At 33.7% G+C, this 20507-nt stretch overlaps 1 protein-coding gene across 1 annotated transcript in view; it reads right to left on the bottom strand.

Annotated features, from left to right (window-relative positions):
* Positions 1–7134: 7134 nt before the first annotated feature.
* ABHD17B (abhydrolase domain containing 17B, depalmitoylase) overlaps positions 7135–20507 on the bottom strand; it is a 33876-nt gene continuing 20503 nt past the window's right edge. The window contains exons 3-4 of the mRNA XM_074202871.1: positions 20197–20376; positions 7135–17616 (exon numbers count right to left, since the gene is read on the bottom strand). Of these exons, the coding sequence (XP_074058972.1) occupies positions 17397–17616; positions 20197–20376 (400 nt within the window). The 3' untranslated portion in view covers positions 7135–17396. The remainder of the gene's footprint in view (positions 17617–20196; positions 20377–20507) is intronic.

Here is a 20507-nt window from a genome sequence, read left to right as displayed (position 1 = left end):
AGGTAAGTATAGGATTTTCTGTGGCAAAATTGTTCTTGATGATTGTTATGTTAGTGACTAGTGACTAACTAGTGGAGTTAGTAACTCTCTCTGTTGTTTGAACAGCTAGGAAAATGTATGACCACTAGAGGAATGAAAGGGTATTAACAACTGAGGAGAGTTAAATAAGAGGTGCCCATGATCTAAGAAGAATTTTAATGATCTATTATTACAATCAACTCATTTTACAGTCACTGAGGAACAACAAACTGCAATCTTAAAAGACCCGTGATAGAAATTTCATTCACATCTATGGAGTCTGAATGCAGAATAGTCCAACTTTTTATAGGTTTTTTTCCTTTCTCATTTTTTTTTCACCTTGGTTCTAATTCTTCTTTCACAAAATGACCAATATGGAAATATGTAAAGCACAATTATACATATCAGATAGTTCACTGGCAAGGGGAGGAGGAAAGGGAAGGTGACAGAAAAATATGGAACTCAAAAAGATGAATGTTGAAAACTATCTTTCCATATAATTGGAAAAAAAGGATAAAATAAAGTGCTTAACATGAAAAAAATATTTTCTAATTCAACCCATCCTTGAAGGTATAATTCAAATCTCACCTCCAAACTTCCTTAAACTTCTCGAACTCAAAGTCTTCTGTTCTTCCTCTAAATTTCTATAGTGCTTATGCCAGGAAGAGTCACTCCAAATATGTATCTTCTGTTTTAGGATTTGATTCACTCCAAATATGCATCTTCTATTTTAGGATTTTTTGCAAGGCTTGCCCAAGGCCACACAGCTAGGTAATTATTAATTGTCTGAGGCTGGATTTGAACTCAGGTACTTCTGACTCCAGGGCTGGTGCTCTATCCACTGCACCACCTAGCTGCCCCCAAATATTTATCTTTTTTGATAGGCATATATTGTTTTATTTGTTTAAACTTTTTTGATGTGCTTTCTTCAGTAACTGAAAGATTATTTTTTCCCTAGAGAGTAGGGACAATGGTATCATCTTGAAGAAAGCAGTCCATTGTTGTGCACATAATAGGAGCTCAGTAGATAGTGCACACACCCTAGAGTCAGGACTTGACTTGATTTTAAGTCTCAGTCACTCAGCTGAATGACCCTGGGCAAGTCACTTAACCATGATTATCTTCCCAAAACAAAAACAACAAAAAAGAAAAACTGAGACCATGTAACAAATATATGTAGTCAATTAAAATGAGTCCTATACTGGCCACATTTGAAAACATAGGTCTCATTCTGACTTTTCATTCTATCACCTCTAGGTCAAGAGATTCAGAAACCTTGGTTGATCACAATATTGATCAGAGCTCTCAAAACATTCAAAGTTGCTTTTCCCAAAGCAAACAAATAAACAACAACAACAAAAAGGAACTAAGTCCCAATCTCTTCCGAAGAAAATAGAAGAACCTAAAAAAGAATAGCAATAAATAACATAGTATGCTTTGCTCAGGGAAAATAAAAACAGGATCCAAATTGATTAAATTTATACCCTGAGTAAAGAACAGCTGTGCATATAGTACCCTGGAAGTATTGGATATGACTAACAGATTTAGTTATCATGCCTGGACTATACACACCCAGAAAGCCACAAGGAAGTTCCAGAAATACTGGTCTTATTACTCTTAGGGTCATTTTAAGCCATAGCAAATTGGAACTAAGAGGATCTTTCAGTCACACAAAAGCTTGTCATGATTGCAAGGATGTAGCCAAAGTAAAAGACTGACCAGATTTAACTAGCAAAAGCTACAAGGCATCATAGATTATCCTTTATTTTATTTGTTAAAGAGATGGTAAAGAGGAGCTCTAGAGTGTATTATAAAGGACTGCAGCTCTGGGAATATTTCCTACAAATGAAGCTAAAACTCAGACCTAATTTTTCTTTAGTAGTTTGACACTTCTATTCTTTTCCTAAATAGTTGTCCAATAGTATAAATGGACAAGTATAAAGGTATAATTGTGAATTTATAGGAATAACCTTTCACAATCTAAATTTTTTTCAACAAAGCTTTTATTTTTTTTAGTTACCTGAAAAGATAGTTTTCAATATTCATCCTTTTACAAGCTTTTGAGTTTCACATGTTTCTATCACCCTCCCTCACCTCCCCATTGCAGCGGTGGTAAACAATTTGATATAGGTTGCACATGCACAATCATGTCAAGCATATTTTCGAATTAGTCATCTTGTGAAAGAGGAATTAGAAAGAAGTGGGGGAAAAGCTAAGGTAAAGAAAGAAAAAAACCTAAAAACTAAAAAAGTGAACATAGTAACTTTTATTCTTATTCAGACTCCACAGTTTTTTCCTCTGGATGTGGGTGGCATGTTTCATAACATGTCAGGACTGTCCTTGATCACTGAACTGCTGAGAGGAGCTGAGATCATCAAAGTTAATCATCTCACAATGTTGTTAATGAGTACAATGTTCTCCTGTTTTTCCAGGCTTTTCTAAAGTCTGGCTATTGATGATTTTTTTAGTTTTTGCAAGGCAATGGGGTTAAGTAATTTGACCAAGATCACACAGCTAGGTAGTTATTAAGTGTCTGAGGCTGGATTTGAACTCAGGTCCTTCTGACTCCAGGGCCAGTGCTCTATCCACTGTGCCACCTAGCTGCCCCTATTCGTATTTCTTACAGAACAATAGTACTTGATAAAATTCATATAACATAACTTGTTCAGATATTCCCTAATTGATGAAATCCAAGTCTTTGATACTACATATAGAAATATTTTTATATGGTCTTCCCCAACCTCCCCCCCCACCCTTTTATGATCTCTTTGGATATAAGCATAGTAATGAATGGCTGGCTGAAGGAAATGCATAATTTTACTGCTCTTTGGATATAGTTAAAATTACCCTTCAAAATGGTTGAATCAGTTCATAACTCCATCAACAGTGCATTAATGTCTCAGCTTTTCTAACATTCCTACATTCCCACATCCTCTCCAACTTCTTTGTCATTTTTAGTTAATCTGATACTGTGAGGTGGTACCTCAGAGTTGTTTTAATTTTCATTTCTCTAATTATGACTTGGAGTATTTTTTTCATATGATTGAAGATTAATTTCTTCACCTAAAAATTGCCTGTTCATATCTTTTGATCATTGATCAATCAGAGAATCTTATATTCTAATAAATTCAATCCAATTCTCTATATTTTAGAAATTTTTCCTTTATCAGAAATACTAGCTGTGAAAATTACTTCCTAGCTTTCTGTATTTCTTCTAAACTTGATTGCATTGCCTTTATTTGTGGAAAATCTTTTTAGTTTAATGTTGTCAAAATTAGCCATTTTGTAATTTATAATGTTCTCTGTCTCTTATATGGTCCTTAACTCCATAGATCTGACAGGCTGTTTGTTCTCCTTATTGTATCACTTTTTTATATCTAAATCCTGTATCCATTTTGACTATATCAATAGGGTGTGGGATATTGGTCTATGCCTAGTTTGTGTCATGCTATTTTCTAATTTTCCCAGTCGCTTTTGTCAAATAATGAATTTTTTTTTTAGGTTTTTTCCAAGGCAAATGTGGTTAAGCTGCTTGCCCAGCGCCACAGTTAGGTAATTATTAAGTGTCTGAGACCAGATTTGAACCCAGGTACTCCTGACTCCAGGGCCAGTGCTTTATCCACTGCTCCACCTAGCAGCCCCTAAATAATGAATTCTTAACAAACAAAAACAAAAACAAAAACAAAAAAACAAGTAATGAATTCTTATCCTAGAAGCTGGAGTCTTAGGGTTTATCAAATAGTAGACTGCTATTGTGGTCTAAATTTTTAAAAATATCTTAGTTTTCCCCAATTACATGTAAAGATAATTTTAATAATCATTTTTAAATATCCTGAGTTCCAACTTCTCTCCCTCCCTTTTCCCTGCCTTCCTTCCTTGAGACTGTAAGAATCTAATAAAGTTTATACATATACGATCATACAAACCTTATTTTGCTATTAGGCATGATCAAAAAATAAAAAGCAAGAAAAAATAAAGTGGAAAAATAGTATGTTTTGATCTGCATTAAGTCTCCATCAGCTTTTTCTCTGGGAATAGATAACATTTTTCATGAGTCCTCTGGAATTGTCTTGGATCATTATATTGCTGAGAATAGCTAAGTCAATCACTGTTGATCTTCATACAGTATTGCTACTACTGCATATAATGTTCTAATTCTGCTCAGTTTGCATGAGATCATCTTAGAATTCTCAGGTTCTTCTGAAATCATCTTGCTCATCATTTCTTATAACACAATAGAATGGTATTACAATCATATACCACAACTTGTTCAACCATTCCTCAATTCAATTTCCAGTTCTTGGCCACCATAAAAAACAACCCCCCCCCCCAACTTGCTATAAATAGTTTTGGTCAAAAGGGTCCCTTTACTCTTTTTAAAAAACCTCTTTAAATATAGACCTAGTAGTGGTATTGGTAAATCAAAAGTTATGGCCAATTTTATGGTCTTCGGGCATAGTTCCAAATTGCTTTCCAAAATGGTTTGAGTCATTTCCCAACTCCACCAACAGTTCAGTAGTGATCCAGTTTTTCTACATACCCTCCAACATTTATCATTTTTCTTTTGTCATATTAGTCAATGTGATAGGTGTGAAGTGGTACCTCAGAATTGCTTAAATTTTCATTTCTCTAATCAATTAGTGATTTAGATCTATAGATAGCCATAAATAGCATTGATTTCTTTGCTGCAAAACATTTTATTTGTCCCGTTTATATCAATTGGGGAATGACTTGCATTTTTACAAATTTGACTCAGTTCTCTAAATATTTGAAAAATAAGACATTTACAAGAGATACTTATTGCAAAAAAATTTTCCCTGGGTTTTGGCTCTCAATTTTGGTTGCATTGGTTTGTTTGGTATTTTCTTGGCAAAGATATTAGAGTGATTGTCATTTCTGTCTCTAGCTCATTTTATAGATGAGGAACAAAGGCAAACAGATTTAAGTGACTTGGTTAAGTTCATACAACAGTAAATGACTGAGGTCAGATTTGATTTCAGGGAGTCTTTATGACTAGGAACAGCACTCTATCCACTGCACCTCCAACCTCTCCCTTTTTCCCCTAATTATTACCCTTCACATTCTTTATCTTTGATGCCTTCATATGAATACTATTGGGAGGAAGGTTTGGAATTAAGAAGACCTGTGATGAAATTCCTCTTCTGAGACATAATGGTCATATGCACCTGGAAAATCACTTAACCTCTGAGTATTCTTAGGTAACTGTCTAAAAATTTAAGTGGAAGAATAGGTGTTGATTTGTACTGGTACAAAGTTTTCAAAATGTAAGTCTAGCCCCTCTGACCCCCTCAAAAAGGTTTTTTTAAATTTCTGTAAAGTATCCCCTCATTAATTTTATTAAATGTATAGATTTGACTAGCTTATTTTTCATTATATGGAAAAATCCATTGGGTATTTTCAAGTTCATTCTTAAGTCATTTTATTGAATAATTACTCAATTTTTTGTTTGGATTTTTGCAAGGCAGTGGGGTTAAGTGACTTCCCCAAAGTTGCAAAGCTAAGCAAGTATGAAATGTCTGAGAATGGATTTGAACTCAGTCCTTTGATTCCAAGGCTGAAGCTCTATCTATTGCACCATCTAGCTGCCCAATCATTATTCATTTTGTGCTACTTAACTTTGGGTATATCCCAAGTTTTGTCCTCAGGCCTGGTGTCTTCTCTATACACTCATTTTCTGTCATTTATTAGAAAATCATCACATTAAAAATACTTTGCTGAATCAGTGCCAAGCACAAACACATATTTAATAAACATTTGATTGACTGGTGATCTCAGCAGCTCTTGTAGCCTTATGTTTCATCTCTATATATGACTCAGAGATGCGGAACTAATCTTTCCTAAGCTCCGGTCTTTCCAGTCTTGCAGCACCAACTGCATACTGTACTTTTTTTTTTAAGGTTTTTGCAAGGCAAATAGGGTTAAGTGGCTTGCCCAAGGCCACACAGCTAGGTAATTATTAAGTGTCTGAGATGGGATTTGAACTCAGGTACTCCTGACTTCAGGGGCCTGTGCTTTATCCACTGTGCCACCTAGCCGCCCCTGCCTACTGGACTTTTCAAAGTGGTTGTCTCATAGTCATCTCAAACCTGACATGCCTAAAACAGAATTCATTATCTTTGCTTCTAAACCTTAGTCCTAGTAAACTTCCCTATTTTTGATGAGGGCACTACCCACCTCTCAGTTTTCCAGTTTTGTATGATCCTCAAATTCTCACTCTTGCTCACCCCACATATCTAATCACCTGTAAGATATTATCTCTACCTCCAAAGCATCTTTTGCATGCATCCTCTTATCTATTCAGTATCCATTCTAGTTCAGGCATTCATCACATCTTACCTTATAATTACAATGACCTCTTAATTGGTCTCTTTGCATCAAGTTTCTCTGCATTAGAAATCAAACCATCATCCATATATCTGCCAAAGAGATTCTCCTTAAATGCAGGTTGGATCATTATTATTATCCTATAAGCTAAGACCTGGAAATTAAGGGGATGCCCATTGAGGAATGGCTAAACAAACTGTGTTATGAGGTTATGATGGTGAACAGGATGCTTTTAGAAAAACACAGACTTACATGAGCTGATGCAAACCTAAATATACTGAGTACAAAGTAACAGTAATATTGTAAGATAATCAACTGTGAATGACTTAGCTATTCTCAGCAATGATCTATATAGATCTTGAAGGACTTAAGATGAAAAATGTTATCAATCCCCAGAGAAAGAACTGATGGTCTCTGAATACAGATTGAGGCATACTTTTTTAAACTTTTCTACTTTTCTTGAAAATTTTTTGGTCTATTTTTTTCATAATATGACTACTATAGAAATGTTCTGCATGATTACATATGAATAACCCATACTGAATTGTTGCCTTCACCAAAGGGTGATAGGATGGGGAGGGAGGAAGAGAGAATTTGGAACTCAAAGTTTTGAAAACAAATGTTAAAAAACGCTTTTTAGATGTTATTGGGGAAAAATAAAACATTAAATAAATTTTAAAAAGAAAGAATATTAGAATTCTACTTAATAGTTTCCTATTGATTCTAGATAAAAAATTGTCTTTATCTCATTCTTCAAAATTTAATGGTTTTATAATTTCAATAAATATTAGTAGATTAAATGACATACACACACACACACACATTTATATTTATATATCATAAATTGAACAGTAAATAGGGTCCTGGGCCTGGAATCAAGAAGACATGAGTTCGGATTGTGCTTCAGAAACTTATCTGAAAATCTAGGAAATTTACTTGGCCTCTCAGCCTCAGTTTCCTTAACAGGAGAATATTACCTTCCTCACAGGGTTATTATGAGGATCAAATAAAAAGCTTTATGTAGGGGGTGGCTAGGTGGCATAGGGGATAAAGCACCGGCCCTGGAGTCAGGAGTACCTGGATTCAAATCCGGTCTCTGACACTTAATAATTACCTAGCTGTGTGGCCTTGGGCAAGCCACTTAACCCCATTTGCCTTGCAAAAAAAAGCTATATGTAATTTTAGATATATAATAAATTGAGACTCACCAGGTCTTAACTGGTTAAAAAAACTTATTATCAGAGGCATGAACCAATGGACCATTATAAAAGTGCCCAGTTTTTGGCACCCCAAATGGGTCAAAATGCTCAGGAGCTCAACTCCAAATTTTTGCAGGTCTCTATGTGTCCTATGTATTTCCTGGCAAGCGTAGCAAGTAATATTTTATTTCTGTCACTATAATCTGGAGTAAGGTCATGAAGACCTTTTTATAACCCTGTTGTCTATGACAATGCCATGGTACCAGCTAGCATATTCATTTCTGTAAAGCATGTGTTAGGGACAAGGACTAAGTGTGTTGGCTATGACTCTTGCCACCATGCTGAAAATGAGAGGTGATGTTGGATTTGATCATTATTTTTGGCCCTGTCTCAGGGATAGGCAGGAGATGCTACACTACCAGGATGATTGATCAGCCCACTTCCTGAAGTTCTGAAGTGAGATTCTCAAAAAGTATAATCATAATGATGTGTCTCCCAAATTTTGCTAGGTGTGCTGTAAATTATACTAAACATATACTTGAAAATTTATGTAAGAATCTCCAAGATTCTTTATAGCAAAAAACAATAATTTGATGTGAACAGGTTTGAGAACCACTACCAGAGTAGCATTTTTAATAACTTGCTATACTCACTGTATTGACTATGTTCTTAGAAATATTATTGTCACATCTAATGTCTTCATTTATTCTTATCTCATGCATGAGTACTTGCCACCAATCATTGCCTGGGAGAGTTTAAGGTTATCCAGTTGGACTTAAAAAAAACAAACCTTTAAGCAGTCAAGAGAAAAGCAAGAATAGGCCACTACAAATCTGGGAGTGCAAGTACATTGAAGAAAGCAAGTCTTGAAATCCAATGTTAGCCTAAGTATGCAGACATTTCCTAGAAATCAAAGGAAAGGGCAATAGGTCCTCATCATTAATCAGTTCTGTGGACTAAATGGCTGAAATTACCCTGATTAATGGTGTGCCAGTTATTGCTTTATTTAAAAATGTAAAACTCATTCTTAGCTCGTAGCAAGCGGTTACCATATTTGGCTTAGGGTTGAAATGTGTTGACCCCTCACTTGGACCAATCCATAGCTGAGGAAAAATTCCCTCTTTGACATCACTGAAGTTAGTCATCCATATTCTTGCTTCAGTTACAGGGCAAAACAGGTCACTATTTCAAAAGGCAGATTATTCAGTTTTTGAACAATTTTAAATGCTTAAAAAATTTTCATTATATTGAGCCCAAATCTGCTTTTCTATCTCTAGGACCACGTTGATAGTCCTTCAAATATTTAAAGATAAACATTCATGTTTTTGCTAAGTTTTTCTCAGAGGTGATGAGTCTACCTCCCAAAGTTATCCAAGGCTTTGTTCCTTGTCTCCATAGTATCTGTCTAGCTCACCCTCTCCCATCCCCTTCTTCTTTTGCCTTCAATCCTTCCCAACATCAGGATCTTTTCCAATGAGTCCTGCTCTCTCATCATGTGGCCACAGTATTTAAGCTTCAGATTCAGTATTAGTGCTTCAATGAACAGTCTGAATAAATTCCCATAATTCCTGGCTTCTTTGATCTCCCTGCTGTCCAAGGGATGGGCAGGAGATGCTACCAAAAATCTTCTCCAGAATCACAAAATATGAGAATGTGAGAACTAGAGAGGGTATAATATTTTAAAATTTGTAGACTTTACTCCACTAAACCACCTTAAAGTTACCCTGGAGGTAACAGTGAATGTCCATGATGTGATGTGGCTATGCAAGCAGAAAGCAGTATGGTATACAAACTTTCAGAAGAAAATTTTTCAGGAGACAGTTCTCATTCCTCTTCTTGCCACCCCTTGTTTGAGGCTCTTCAATATCCTTTGAATTCTGAATATTTATCCTCATTCTACTGTCTCATTAACCAAGATATTGGTATGCTACAATTAGTATGATTATCTGACCTCAGCATCATTTTAAAATTTTCATTCCAATCTTTCACAAGAATCCCTGCATGAGGCTTTTCTTAATTACTGACACATGACAGTATTTCCTTGGGTGGAGCCCAACAAGTGCTGGCAGGTTGGAAGCCATATTCATCCAAACAAATTCATTTTGGGTAGATGAATCCAAGTCCTCCAAAAACTGATTTACAAACAGTAGGAGCATTTCATGACAAGTTCTATAATAGAATGCAAAGACTGGACAATGTTGCTTAAAAAACTTAATTATTTCTAGCAATGCCACTACTGGGTCTATACCCTGAGGAAATCATGAAAAAGGGTTAAAACATCACCTGCACAAAAATTTTCATAGCAGCCCTATTTATGGTGGCAAATAATTAGAAACTGAGGGGATGTCCATCAGTTGGGCAAATGGCTGAACAAATTGTGGTATATGTATGTGATGGAATACTATTATTCTATTAGAAACCAGGAGGGATGGGAATTCAGAGAAGCCTGGAATGACTTGCATGAATTGATGCTGAACGAGATGAGCAGAACCAGAAAAACACTGTACACCCTAACAACAACATCGGGGTGATGATCAACCTTGATGAATTTGCTCATTCCATCAGTGCAATAAATCAGGGACAATTTTAGGGTATCTGCAATGGAGAATACATTTGTATTCAAATAAAGAACTGAGGAATTTAAACAAAGACCAAAGAGTATTACCTTCACCTTTTCAAAAAAAGTTGTCTTATGTACTACTTAATTTTGCTATCTCTAATATTTTATTTCTTCCTCAAGGATATGCTTTTTCTCTCAACACATTCAATTTTGATCAATGCATAGCATGGAAACAATATAAAGATTATTAGTCTGTATTCTATGGGGGATTGTGGGGGGGGAGGGAAAACTGTAAAATTCAAAACCCTTACCAAAAAATGATAAGTAGAAACTATTATTGTATATAATTGGAAAACAAAATATTTACATGATAAAAAAATGATATTGAGAAAATAAAAATCTCCTTGAGAATTACTTGTAAAGGGTAGAACTGACTACATCACTCACTTGATCAATAAACTTCAATGACTCTACTCATTGTAAGAACAAATATAATACTGTTTAGTTTTTTAAATCTTTTGACAAGAATCCAAACAGCACCCAGAGCAAGGAAGCCCCAGAAACCTGTAAACAGCATGGTCATAACACACAGCAGACCACAATGTGACAATTCCTCCAGAAAGTGGATTCTAGTCTTAGTTTCACCCAAGTTCACCCAAGGCCTTGACCCAACCAGAAGCTCTAAAAATTGAGATGGGAGACAAGTCAATAAAAGAAAATGCCAACAAGAGATCAACCCACAACAAATCCAAGCAGGATCTCCGAGATTAAAAAAAATATCTTCTAAGAGGGCCTGGAGAAAAAAAAATTAAACAACAGATAAAATGAAATAGCTAGGGGAAAAAAGAATGGTAAATACAATTAATTTAGAATTGACAGTGGGAAATCTTACTAACGGAATGAACTGAAAATTAGAATGGGGCCAAAAGAAAACCACAGCTTGATAAGGCAATCATAAAATTAATCAAAACAAAATCAAAATATTAAAGTTAGAGGAAATAATAGTATTAAAAAACAACTGACCTAGAAAACACATAGAGATAATATATAAAGAATCTCAGGACTATCTGAAAATCAAAACAGAAACAAAAGCTTAAAGTCATTTGAAGAAACCATAATTAAAAATTTCCCACATCGTATCTTAGATTCTGATGATAAATATCATAATAGAAAGACTCCTTCAGTCATCTACTAAGAGAGATCTAAAAATGAAAACTGCTATGAATGTCAATAGTCCAAATCCAGAGATTTTCGATCACAGAAAAATAACTATAAGCAATTAAAAGGAGTTCAGAGTTAAGGAAGCTGCAGTCACATTGGCACAAACTTGGCAAGTACCAAAATAAAAGGATGAGAAACTTGAGCAATATTCCAAAGAGCAAAAGATCAAGTCTCACAGTAAGAATAACCCAGTTGGAAAAATTGCGTATAATTCTTTAGGGGAAAAAAATGAATCTTTGATGAAATTGAGAATTTCTTATCATTCCTGCCAGAATTGAGCAGATACTTTGAAATGGAAATGCAGGAGTCTATAAAAATGTAGAATGGAATATACATTTGATCAACTTGAAAGGGACTGTGGGAAGTATGAGGATACTTCTTTGATTCACACTATTATCTTTGCCTACAAAAATGAAATAAACTTCTTAGATTACTTCAAATAAAATTGAAAAATTAAAAAATTTTTAAAAATGTAGCCAAGAGGGAAGTTAGATGGAAATCAGAAAATCTGACTTCAATTGCGTTCTCTATGATAAATCACATTATCTATTTGGGTCTGTATTCTTAATAAGTCAAATTATATTACATGACTTCTAATGATTCCTTCTGGCCTAAGCAGCTCTATGCATATTAATATCGATGAAAAGTAATGTGACACTAGAAGTTTAAGATAATCATTTCTTTGCAGTTTTTGTGGTACAAAAGCTTCAAATACATATATTTCAGAAAACCAATTTCCAGAAATGTTCTATTTATTCTAATGTATAAAAATATATAAAACGTGAAGTGGGAATGGGAGAACATTTCAGCTTGGACTTCAAATGAATGAACCACTCTGCTAACATGCAGATCTAGTTTAGCCTACAAAACAAAAATAGAGCAACTCTCTTTACAGTAGCAAAGAAATGGAAAGGTAACTGGGGATTGTCTGAGCAATTATGGTTATGTGAATACAGTCCTGACATAGAGGTGATGGATTCAAGATGCAGAATGAAGTCATATTTATGGACATGGATAATGTTAGAATTTGTTTTGCTTTGCTCTGCATACTTATTACAAACCCCTATCCCTATAATTGGCAGGTGGGAGGGAAAGAAAAATAAAAGGTTAATTGAAAAATAGAAATATAAAAATCAGCAAAATAAATCAAATCGTTCCACATGACAGTCCTTCAAATACCTTAGGCAATTAACCACACCCTCCTCTCCCAGGTCTCTTACTTCAATGATAGTCTTTTTTTTTTTTAGATTTTTTTGCAAGGCAAATGGGATTAAGTGGCTTGCCCAAGGCCACACTGCTAGGCGATTATTAAGTGTTTGAGACTGGTTTTGAACCCAGGTACTCCTGACTCCAGGGCCAGTGCTTTATCCATTACACCACCTAGCCGCTCCTTCAATGATATAGTCTTGAATATAACACATGTAAATTTGTATTTGGTCTGGTAGTTGAGCTTATTGAGATAATTTTGAATTTTTTTCATTAAATATTTTAGCTACCATTTTCAATTCTGTGCTATTCAGAAGTAAAAATTTTTATTTCAGCCGATACTTCCCAAGTGTGTGTGTGTGTGTACACACACACACACACACACACAATCTTTTTAAAAATTTGTCTTTGAATAATAAGCTTTATTTTCTGAAAATATTTTATTTTCTCCCAGCTACACGCAAAGACAATTTAACAATGATTTACAACTAGATATGAATTATATTTAGGTCATTTTTGAAAATTTTTAAATTAAAAACAAGTTTTGTATTTCATGTATCCAAAATTATATATTTTACTCTCTCTAATCAATCCCCTCTATCTCTTATTTGGTTATAAACTTTTTCCTTATCCATGGATCTAATAGGAAAAAATTTCTATTATCCCCTAATTTACCCTTTATGTCTAAACCACTTTTCTATTTTGGTTTTATCTTGGTATGATTTTCCCGCAATTTTTGTAAAATGCTGAGTTCTTGTAACAAAAGTTTGGATCTTTGGATTTATCAAATGCTAGATTATGGTCATTTACTACTGATGTATTATTTTACCCAATTTATTCCACTGATCAACCCCGCTACTATGCTAGTACCAGATTGTTTTAATGATTGCTATTTTGCAATATATTTTGAAACCTATAACACTTTCCTCCCCCCTCATTAATTCCCTTAATATTTCTTGATCTTTTGTTCTTCCAGATGAAGTGTTAAATTTTTTTAGCTCTATAAAAGATTGATTTGCTTGATTGGTGAAGCATTAAATAGTATATTAGTTTAAGTAGAATCATCATTTCATTATATTGGCTCAGGCTATCCATGAGCAACTTATCTTCAATTATTCAGATTGTCTTAATTTCTGTGAAGTGTTCTTTAATTGTGCTCATATAATCCCTGGCTTTGTCTTGGCAGGCTGACCTACAATTTTTTTTATTATGTTATTTTAAATGCAATTTATTTATTCCTCCTAGTTTTGTTAATGATTTATATGGTTTTATTTCTTGCAATTTTGAAGTAGTTTTTTTGAGTTGATTCTCTAGGATTCTTTAAGTATGAGATAGTTTTATTTCCTCACTGTCTATTTTCATTCCTTCAATTTCTCTCTTATTGGGAAAGCTGCCACTCAAATTTGATAAATTAACTTAAATGTCCTTACATCTTCTCAAAAAGAAAGATCAGTTAAATAGTTGACTTTATTAAGTTATTACTGTGTGACTATACTAAATAGCATTTGGGATACAAACAAAAGAAAAACAAAAATTCTCCAATATTCTTAATTTTAGTGTTTCTTGGCATGAAAAATGGGTAGAATTTTAAGCTTATTCTGAGACATAGGGGAGAGGAATTCTAGTTCCAGTGCATTAACCATCTATTCCAAATCTTCAGCAAAACTAATTGAACCTTTTCCCTTAAAAAAAAAATATTGGGATAGATCACGTGTACAAATATATACAAAAATATTATATAAAATTATGTAATACTTTGTCTCAAAACATAATGTGCAAAATAGGTAGGTACAATTATTTCCATTTGGTACATGAATAAACTGGGCTCCAAAGAACTGAAGTTTACATTAAACTAGTGCTTCAGGACCAAGACTTGAATCTCAATCTCTGACAAGTCCACTGTATTCGTATAAAAATAAACAGGCCGACCTGTCACAGATGAATAGAATATATTATTTGAATAGCCTTTTCCACAAAAGAACTAATTTTGGAACTCAGTCTAAGAAAATATTTTGCTGGTTCTTCCTAATGACTTTAATCATATTCAGGAAGTCAATGAATTACTAAGGAGGATATTCTGTAGTCTTTAGTATTTCATAATATAATTATCTGAGCACAGTCTATGACTATATGTGGGTAAAAAAACCTTCAAAAAATTAATCTGTGCTTTCAAATTGCAGATAAAATGAACTAGCTGGACTAATAGACAAGAAGACTGAAGTTTAAATCTGGCACTTACTAGTTGAGTGACCTAGGCAAGTAACTTAGTTCTGTTTTCCTTAATCCACTAGAAAAGTAAATGGTAACCACTCCTGTATCTTTGCCAAGAAAACCCAGACAGTATTGGCATGTTATAGTTCACAGGTTCATGAAGAATTGGATACGATTAAATGACTAAACAACTTTTTTCAAATCTTTAAGATAAAATGTCTATGGGTTCCATGGTTCAGAAATACAAATGTGAAATTTTAACTTTGATTTGGAAATCATTACTATCTTCTTGTTCATATTGTTTTGTTTTCTGTCACTTAAAGCACATAATACATTATATCCATTTTGTTTAAATTAACTATTTATTCATCTATTAGCTACTATCTAGGGAGGTTTTTAACAAACCAAAATAGCACTTATTAACCTTAGAGAAGATAAAAAAAAGTAAAGGTAAAAAAATTAGGTTTTTGTAAGACAATGGGGCTAAGTGACTTGTCCTAGGCGATTATTAAATGTCTGAGGTTGGATTTGAACTCAGGTCCTCCTGACTCCAGTGCCAGTGCTCTAGAGAAAGAAAGTAATTTTCTAAGAAATACTACCTAATATATATTACAAAGGTCCTAGTAGATTCACCACAAATCATGGGGAAAAAATTAAGTTGAAGAGCTTCAGTACAATCTAACAAAGTAGATACTTAATACATGTTTGTTGTTAAACCACATCTAAAAATTTGCTCAACACTGACAGGTATCATTAGTATTTCAGATTTTTGTTCAAATCATCACGTGGCAGGCCGAATTTGAAACTGTTATGTGTAAAAGGAAATCGTGCATAAGTGTATAACAAATAAGATAAACTTTAATGTAATTCTACCAAAAGCAACAATGATCTAAATCTACTAATATCATCATGTCTTGAGTAGAGGAAAAGAATTATGAATCCAAATATTAACAAGTTTCAGTAATAATAGGAGTTGGAATGATATGGTCCCATTGTTTGTGGTCTACCTTTGCCTTTTTTCTTTATCTTGTGAATTTTAGTTGAGCATAAGTCTACTATCAACTCCTGCCCAAAAAGTTTTTAAGTTTTACTAATAATTGGATTTTTTCAAAGCAGTTCCATTAGCCAAATCCTTGTTAGTATGCTATGAAAGGAAAGAAATTCATAATAAAGCTTTAGGAAAAATTTTTCTTTACAGAGGTCCTGAAATTTATCCCTTACATCTTTACTCCCCCCCCATGTTTTTTTTTTTTCTGGAGATAAGGGACAATAGAGATCAAAGTTGAATGAGGAAATATAAACACAGAATCACAGCTGAGTGGGATATTAGCTATTTTACTGTTAATCTGACACATCTAAACCAAAGCATTCACAATACTTGATATATTTTTAAGGGAATCATATACAATAATCTTAGACATAACCACAAAACAGGCAGAACAATTAAAACTACATAAGGCCTTAAAATATTCCACAGTGTGTATTATTTCAATATTCATTCATTTACAAATTAAGACTACATACCATTTATTTTATTTGTATTTTTCTTTCATGGTTTTATTCAGGCAAGATTCATCCAAGGAAAAGGCAACTTACAAGTTTTGTTTTTCTGCAATTTTTTTTTTTAAAACTACATTAGTTAATACAAAAGTGTTAATGTTCTCTTTTCTTTTTCTTCTACTATGGAGTAAATTTGTAAAGTTCTCAGATGGCAGCCAAAACCAAGAGGTTCTTTACTAAAAAAAAAAATTAGCCAAAGGAAACCTGAACAGGATAAAGCAGTAAATATGCATGTGATACTGAATAAAAATGAACGTCCAGATTTCCATATTATTAAGAGTACTGCATTCCTACAAGATCATTCAAAGGTTTAAAAATGCTGCACACAAAAATCATTCTAGAGATTCTAACATCTTTGTAATTTCTAATATGAGATTTAAACAGTTGCCTCATGATACTGATGTGATTCAAAATCAGGTAAAATTCAGTGTTAATTGTGACTTTCTCTTTATAAAGTAAACATTTGGTACATTAATACATGAGGGACAAAAATGAAATCCAACACTGTCATGAACAACAAAAAAGATAACCTAAGAATAATCATAAGGATATGGATACAAAAAAATGTTTTAACCATTAACCCTGCACAACAGGATCTAGGTCAACTCTAAGAACTTGCATGTTCTCATGTTGTTTACTACAATTTATTTTAACACGACTATTTGTACTTTTTTGATGTACATTTTTTAAAAGAACATTAGTGCAACAAGGGTTAATACATTGAGATGTTTTAAAAAATATTTATAAATTCATTTCTGGTATGTGAAAGCATTTGGCAATATTTTTACAGCATTTGATTTTTTACAGAATTAAAATTCATACAGTACTCATCTTGGTGGTTTTTTTAAAAAGTCACATAAAATATATAAATTACACAGCTTGACTGCATGATACTGTTATTTCCAGTTTCTTATACTGGTAATTAAAACCTTCATTAGTTCTGTTAACAAATCATACCTGTACATTTATGAAGGCAACTAACATGATTTGTAAACAAAACCTTCAGGTTTTATGTTATTTACCAAGTTGTCCAGTTCAGCATCAAAACAAAACAGTTTGTAAATCTACAAAGTAATTTACAAATTCACTAGTTCGTGTGACACAAACTGTTTCAATCGTTCAAGATACTGTCCATAAAGTTCCACGTCATTGTGACCTGCTCCTTCAACCCAAAGAGGCTCCACGGGTCTTTGGCAGCGTTCAAATAATGCGAGGCCATGTGAAAAGTCAATGACTTCATCTTCAGTCCCATGAATTATTAACACTGGTGAGGTTATTTTAGAGACTTTGTCAATGCTGTGAGGAAAGGGGGAAAAAAGTAAACTAGTACACAGAAGCACTTTTTCTATGAAAGAGATAAGATTATTCACCTGAATTAAAATGTCTCTGGAATCAGTTCAAAGGAGATTGGTTTTTCTTGTCTTTAGAATCATGGTATAATTGAAAGATCCCAGACTAAAGATAAAAGAATTAGAAAACCTGGGTCTGAGAAATGTCTTTCCCAGTTACTAGCTTTGTGACCTCGGCTAAGTCACTTAACATTACTAGGTCTTGAGGGGACAGAGAAGAGAGCCAATTCCCCTCTAATATGCTATGAAAAATCGGATTCTGCAAATTATTGAGTGCAGAATACAATTGAGTGAAATAAAACTGCATAAAATCACTTCTGTTAATCCAAAACTATATTAACCAGATTCTTACATTAGGAAATCACACATCAGAAGCTAACTTTTTTTATCTAGAGAGGAAAACAAGCAAAATGCCAAGGGAAAAATTCTTCTTTCATATACATTTCTTCCTTTGGGCCTGATGAGGAAAGCTCTATTCCTAGAAGATCACTCAATAAATGTTGCTACCATACTAAATTTCTGGTGTGAGTGATCAAAGGCGGTCTTCACAGAACTTGCACAATAAGAAATCAGGGAACTGAGGAATCATTCACTTTAATAGAGTTTACAACAGTGCAAAGATCTCCTCTGCTAGGGATCTAAATTTTCATCAAGTATTATGCATTACAGGGTTAGGCGAACAGTTCCGCTGTCTTCCATAGTAATCATTTTGGGCAGTTAACAGGTTACTTGGATACCCTATCCAGAAATACAGGGTAGGAAATAATTAGTAAAGTAAGATTTATTGAGATTCTAATACAGAAATGACTTATAATTAAGTAGACTTCTCTGGGTTAAAACTGCTGAGCTTGAAAAAATTCTGGATGCAACGGTCTTGTTGCTGTATCATTTCATATTTATAGTCTATAAAAATCTACAAGCATTCAGCTAAGTAAGCATGCTTATTATTCTAGCAACTGACCATTATATGTGTTTTTTGGGTTTTTTTTGGCAAGGCAATGGGGTTAAGTGACTTGCTCAAGGTCATACAGCTAGGTAATTATTGTCTGAGGCTGGATTTGAAAGAGGGTCCTCCTGACTCCAGAGGCAGTACTCTATCCACTGCATCACCTAGCTGCCCCTTATATAGCTGTTTTTTTGAAGGAAACATTATCAAGAACAGAAAAATGCTTTTTCAGAGCTGCAACAAAAAAATACTTTTTGGCTCTGTAACTATTATTATTTCAACAGGAATGTTCTCACTGTTTCTTCCTCCCTCAAACTATCAAACATCAAAAGCAGCCATTATTTTCTATTTAAAAACAAATATTTACTTAGAATTTAGATCACATCTCTTCACAAGGTTATTCTGATGTGAATAATGCTCAGTCTGAATAAGCTTTGTACTGAATTCAGGATAATAAAAATGTTTTTTTGAAAATTTTTTAAATCAAATCAATTGGAATAGAACAATCATATTTATAGTGCTTTAAAGTTTGCAAAGCATTCAAGATACCATCCTCACTTGATCCTTATTTCTATTATTAGCCCTCTTACAGGTAAGGAAATGGAAGCTGAGAGAGGTTATAAAACTTGCTCAGGGTGATAGGATTCAAACTCAGGACATCTTAATTTCAAGGCCAGTGTGTGCTGTTCACTATACCACATATCACTATAATTGGTGTACCAATACAAATCAATAACATTCTGGAACTCAGTCATACAGAGTTGTCCAGGGCACAGAGACTAAATGTTTTATCTAGGGTTACAAAGAGTCAGAAACCACATCTTATGGAGTCCAAGAAGAGTCTTCTCTAATACAATATACCACAATTGAAGTTCTTAAGTTTTAGAATAGGAAACCATATTATTATCCAATAGTTTCCTGGTAATTAATAGCCTGTCTATTATTGAATAGAGTAAGAGGGAAGTTAGACATTCCTTAGAAAAGTGAGGAAGCTGGTCTAAGTATCTTCCTTCACTCCCTCTACACATCACTCAGATGAAGTACAAATGCCTAGTTCTATCACAGCTCATTCACAACTGCAAATTAATTGGGGGCCTAGTCATATCCTTGGGTTACCATTTTAGATAGTTAATTTTTAAAAGAACCTATCTTTGGAATGATTCTGTTTCTCATAAAGAGTCACTGGTTTTTGGTTTATTACTCACAAAACATTCTTGTCACTGCCAATGGAAAAAAGAAACATACTCCTACTGTGACAATTCTTTCCTCTGAATAAATCTTTCTCATATATAGCTACTAATTCTTAACTATTCTAAGGACCAAGTAAGAAACGGAACTCTTCCTTTGGAAATCTAAAAGAGAAGAAAGTAGCTGAAGAGATTAAAATTAGGTTACTATAAAATCCTTTAATTGCTACATCATTATTAACTTTTGTGGGATATGATTACCTTTTCTCCTAATTTACTAATCTTTTATACTAAATGAATATCAAGGTGACTAGAATATATTAATTTTATATTATGCTTTACCTTGAAATCCAGGTCCCCCCCAAATTAAATAGTTTTGAACATTGCCACTTACTTTGGAAATGCATCAAAGCAGTAAGTCTTCTTAGTATCTGGGAAAGCTACCCGCATTCCTGAGGTCAGAGGGGAATGAAGAATGACAGCAGCACTCTCATATCTAGCAGCAAGATCCACAGATGGAACTGTTCCTATACTCTGGCCATATATAATCACATTTTCAGGGCGGATACCATACCTGGAAGTCCAGAAGTTTTTTTTTTTTTTAAAAAGAAAAGTATGACATTTTTTGGACACAATTTTTTTTTTTTTTTTTAGGAATTTGTACTTGCCACAATAGGATAAATATCATAAATACTAATTATGGAG

This window comes from Macrotis lagotis, chromosome X, assembly GCF_037893015.1.
Source record: "Macrotis lagotis isolate mMagLag1 chromosome X, bilby.v1.9.chrom.fasta, whole genome shotgun sequence".
NCBI lineage: Eukaryota > Metazoa > Chordata > Mammalia > Peramelemorphia > Peramelidae > Macrotis > Macrotis lagotis.
This window is presented reverse-complemented; position numbering and strand designations above follow the sequence as displayed.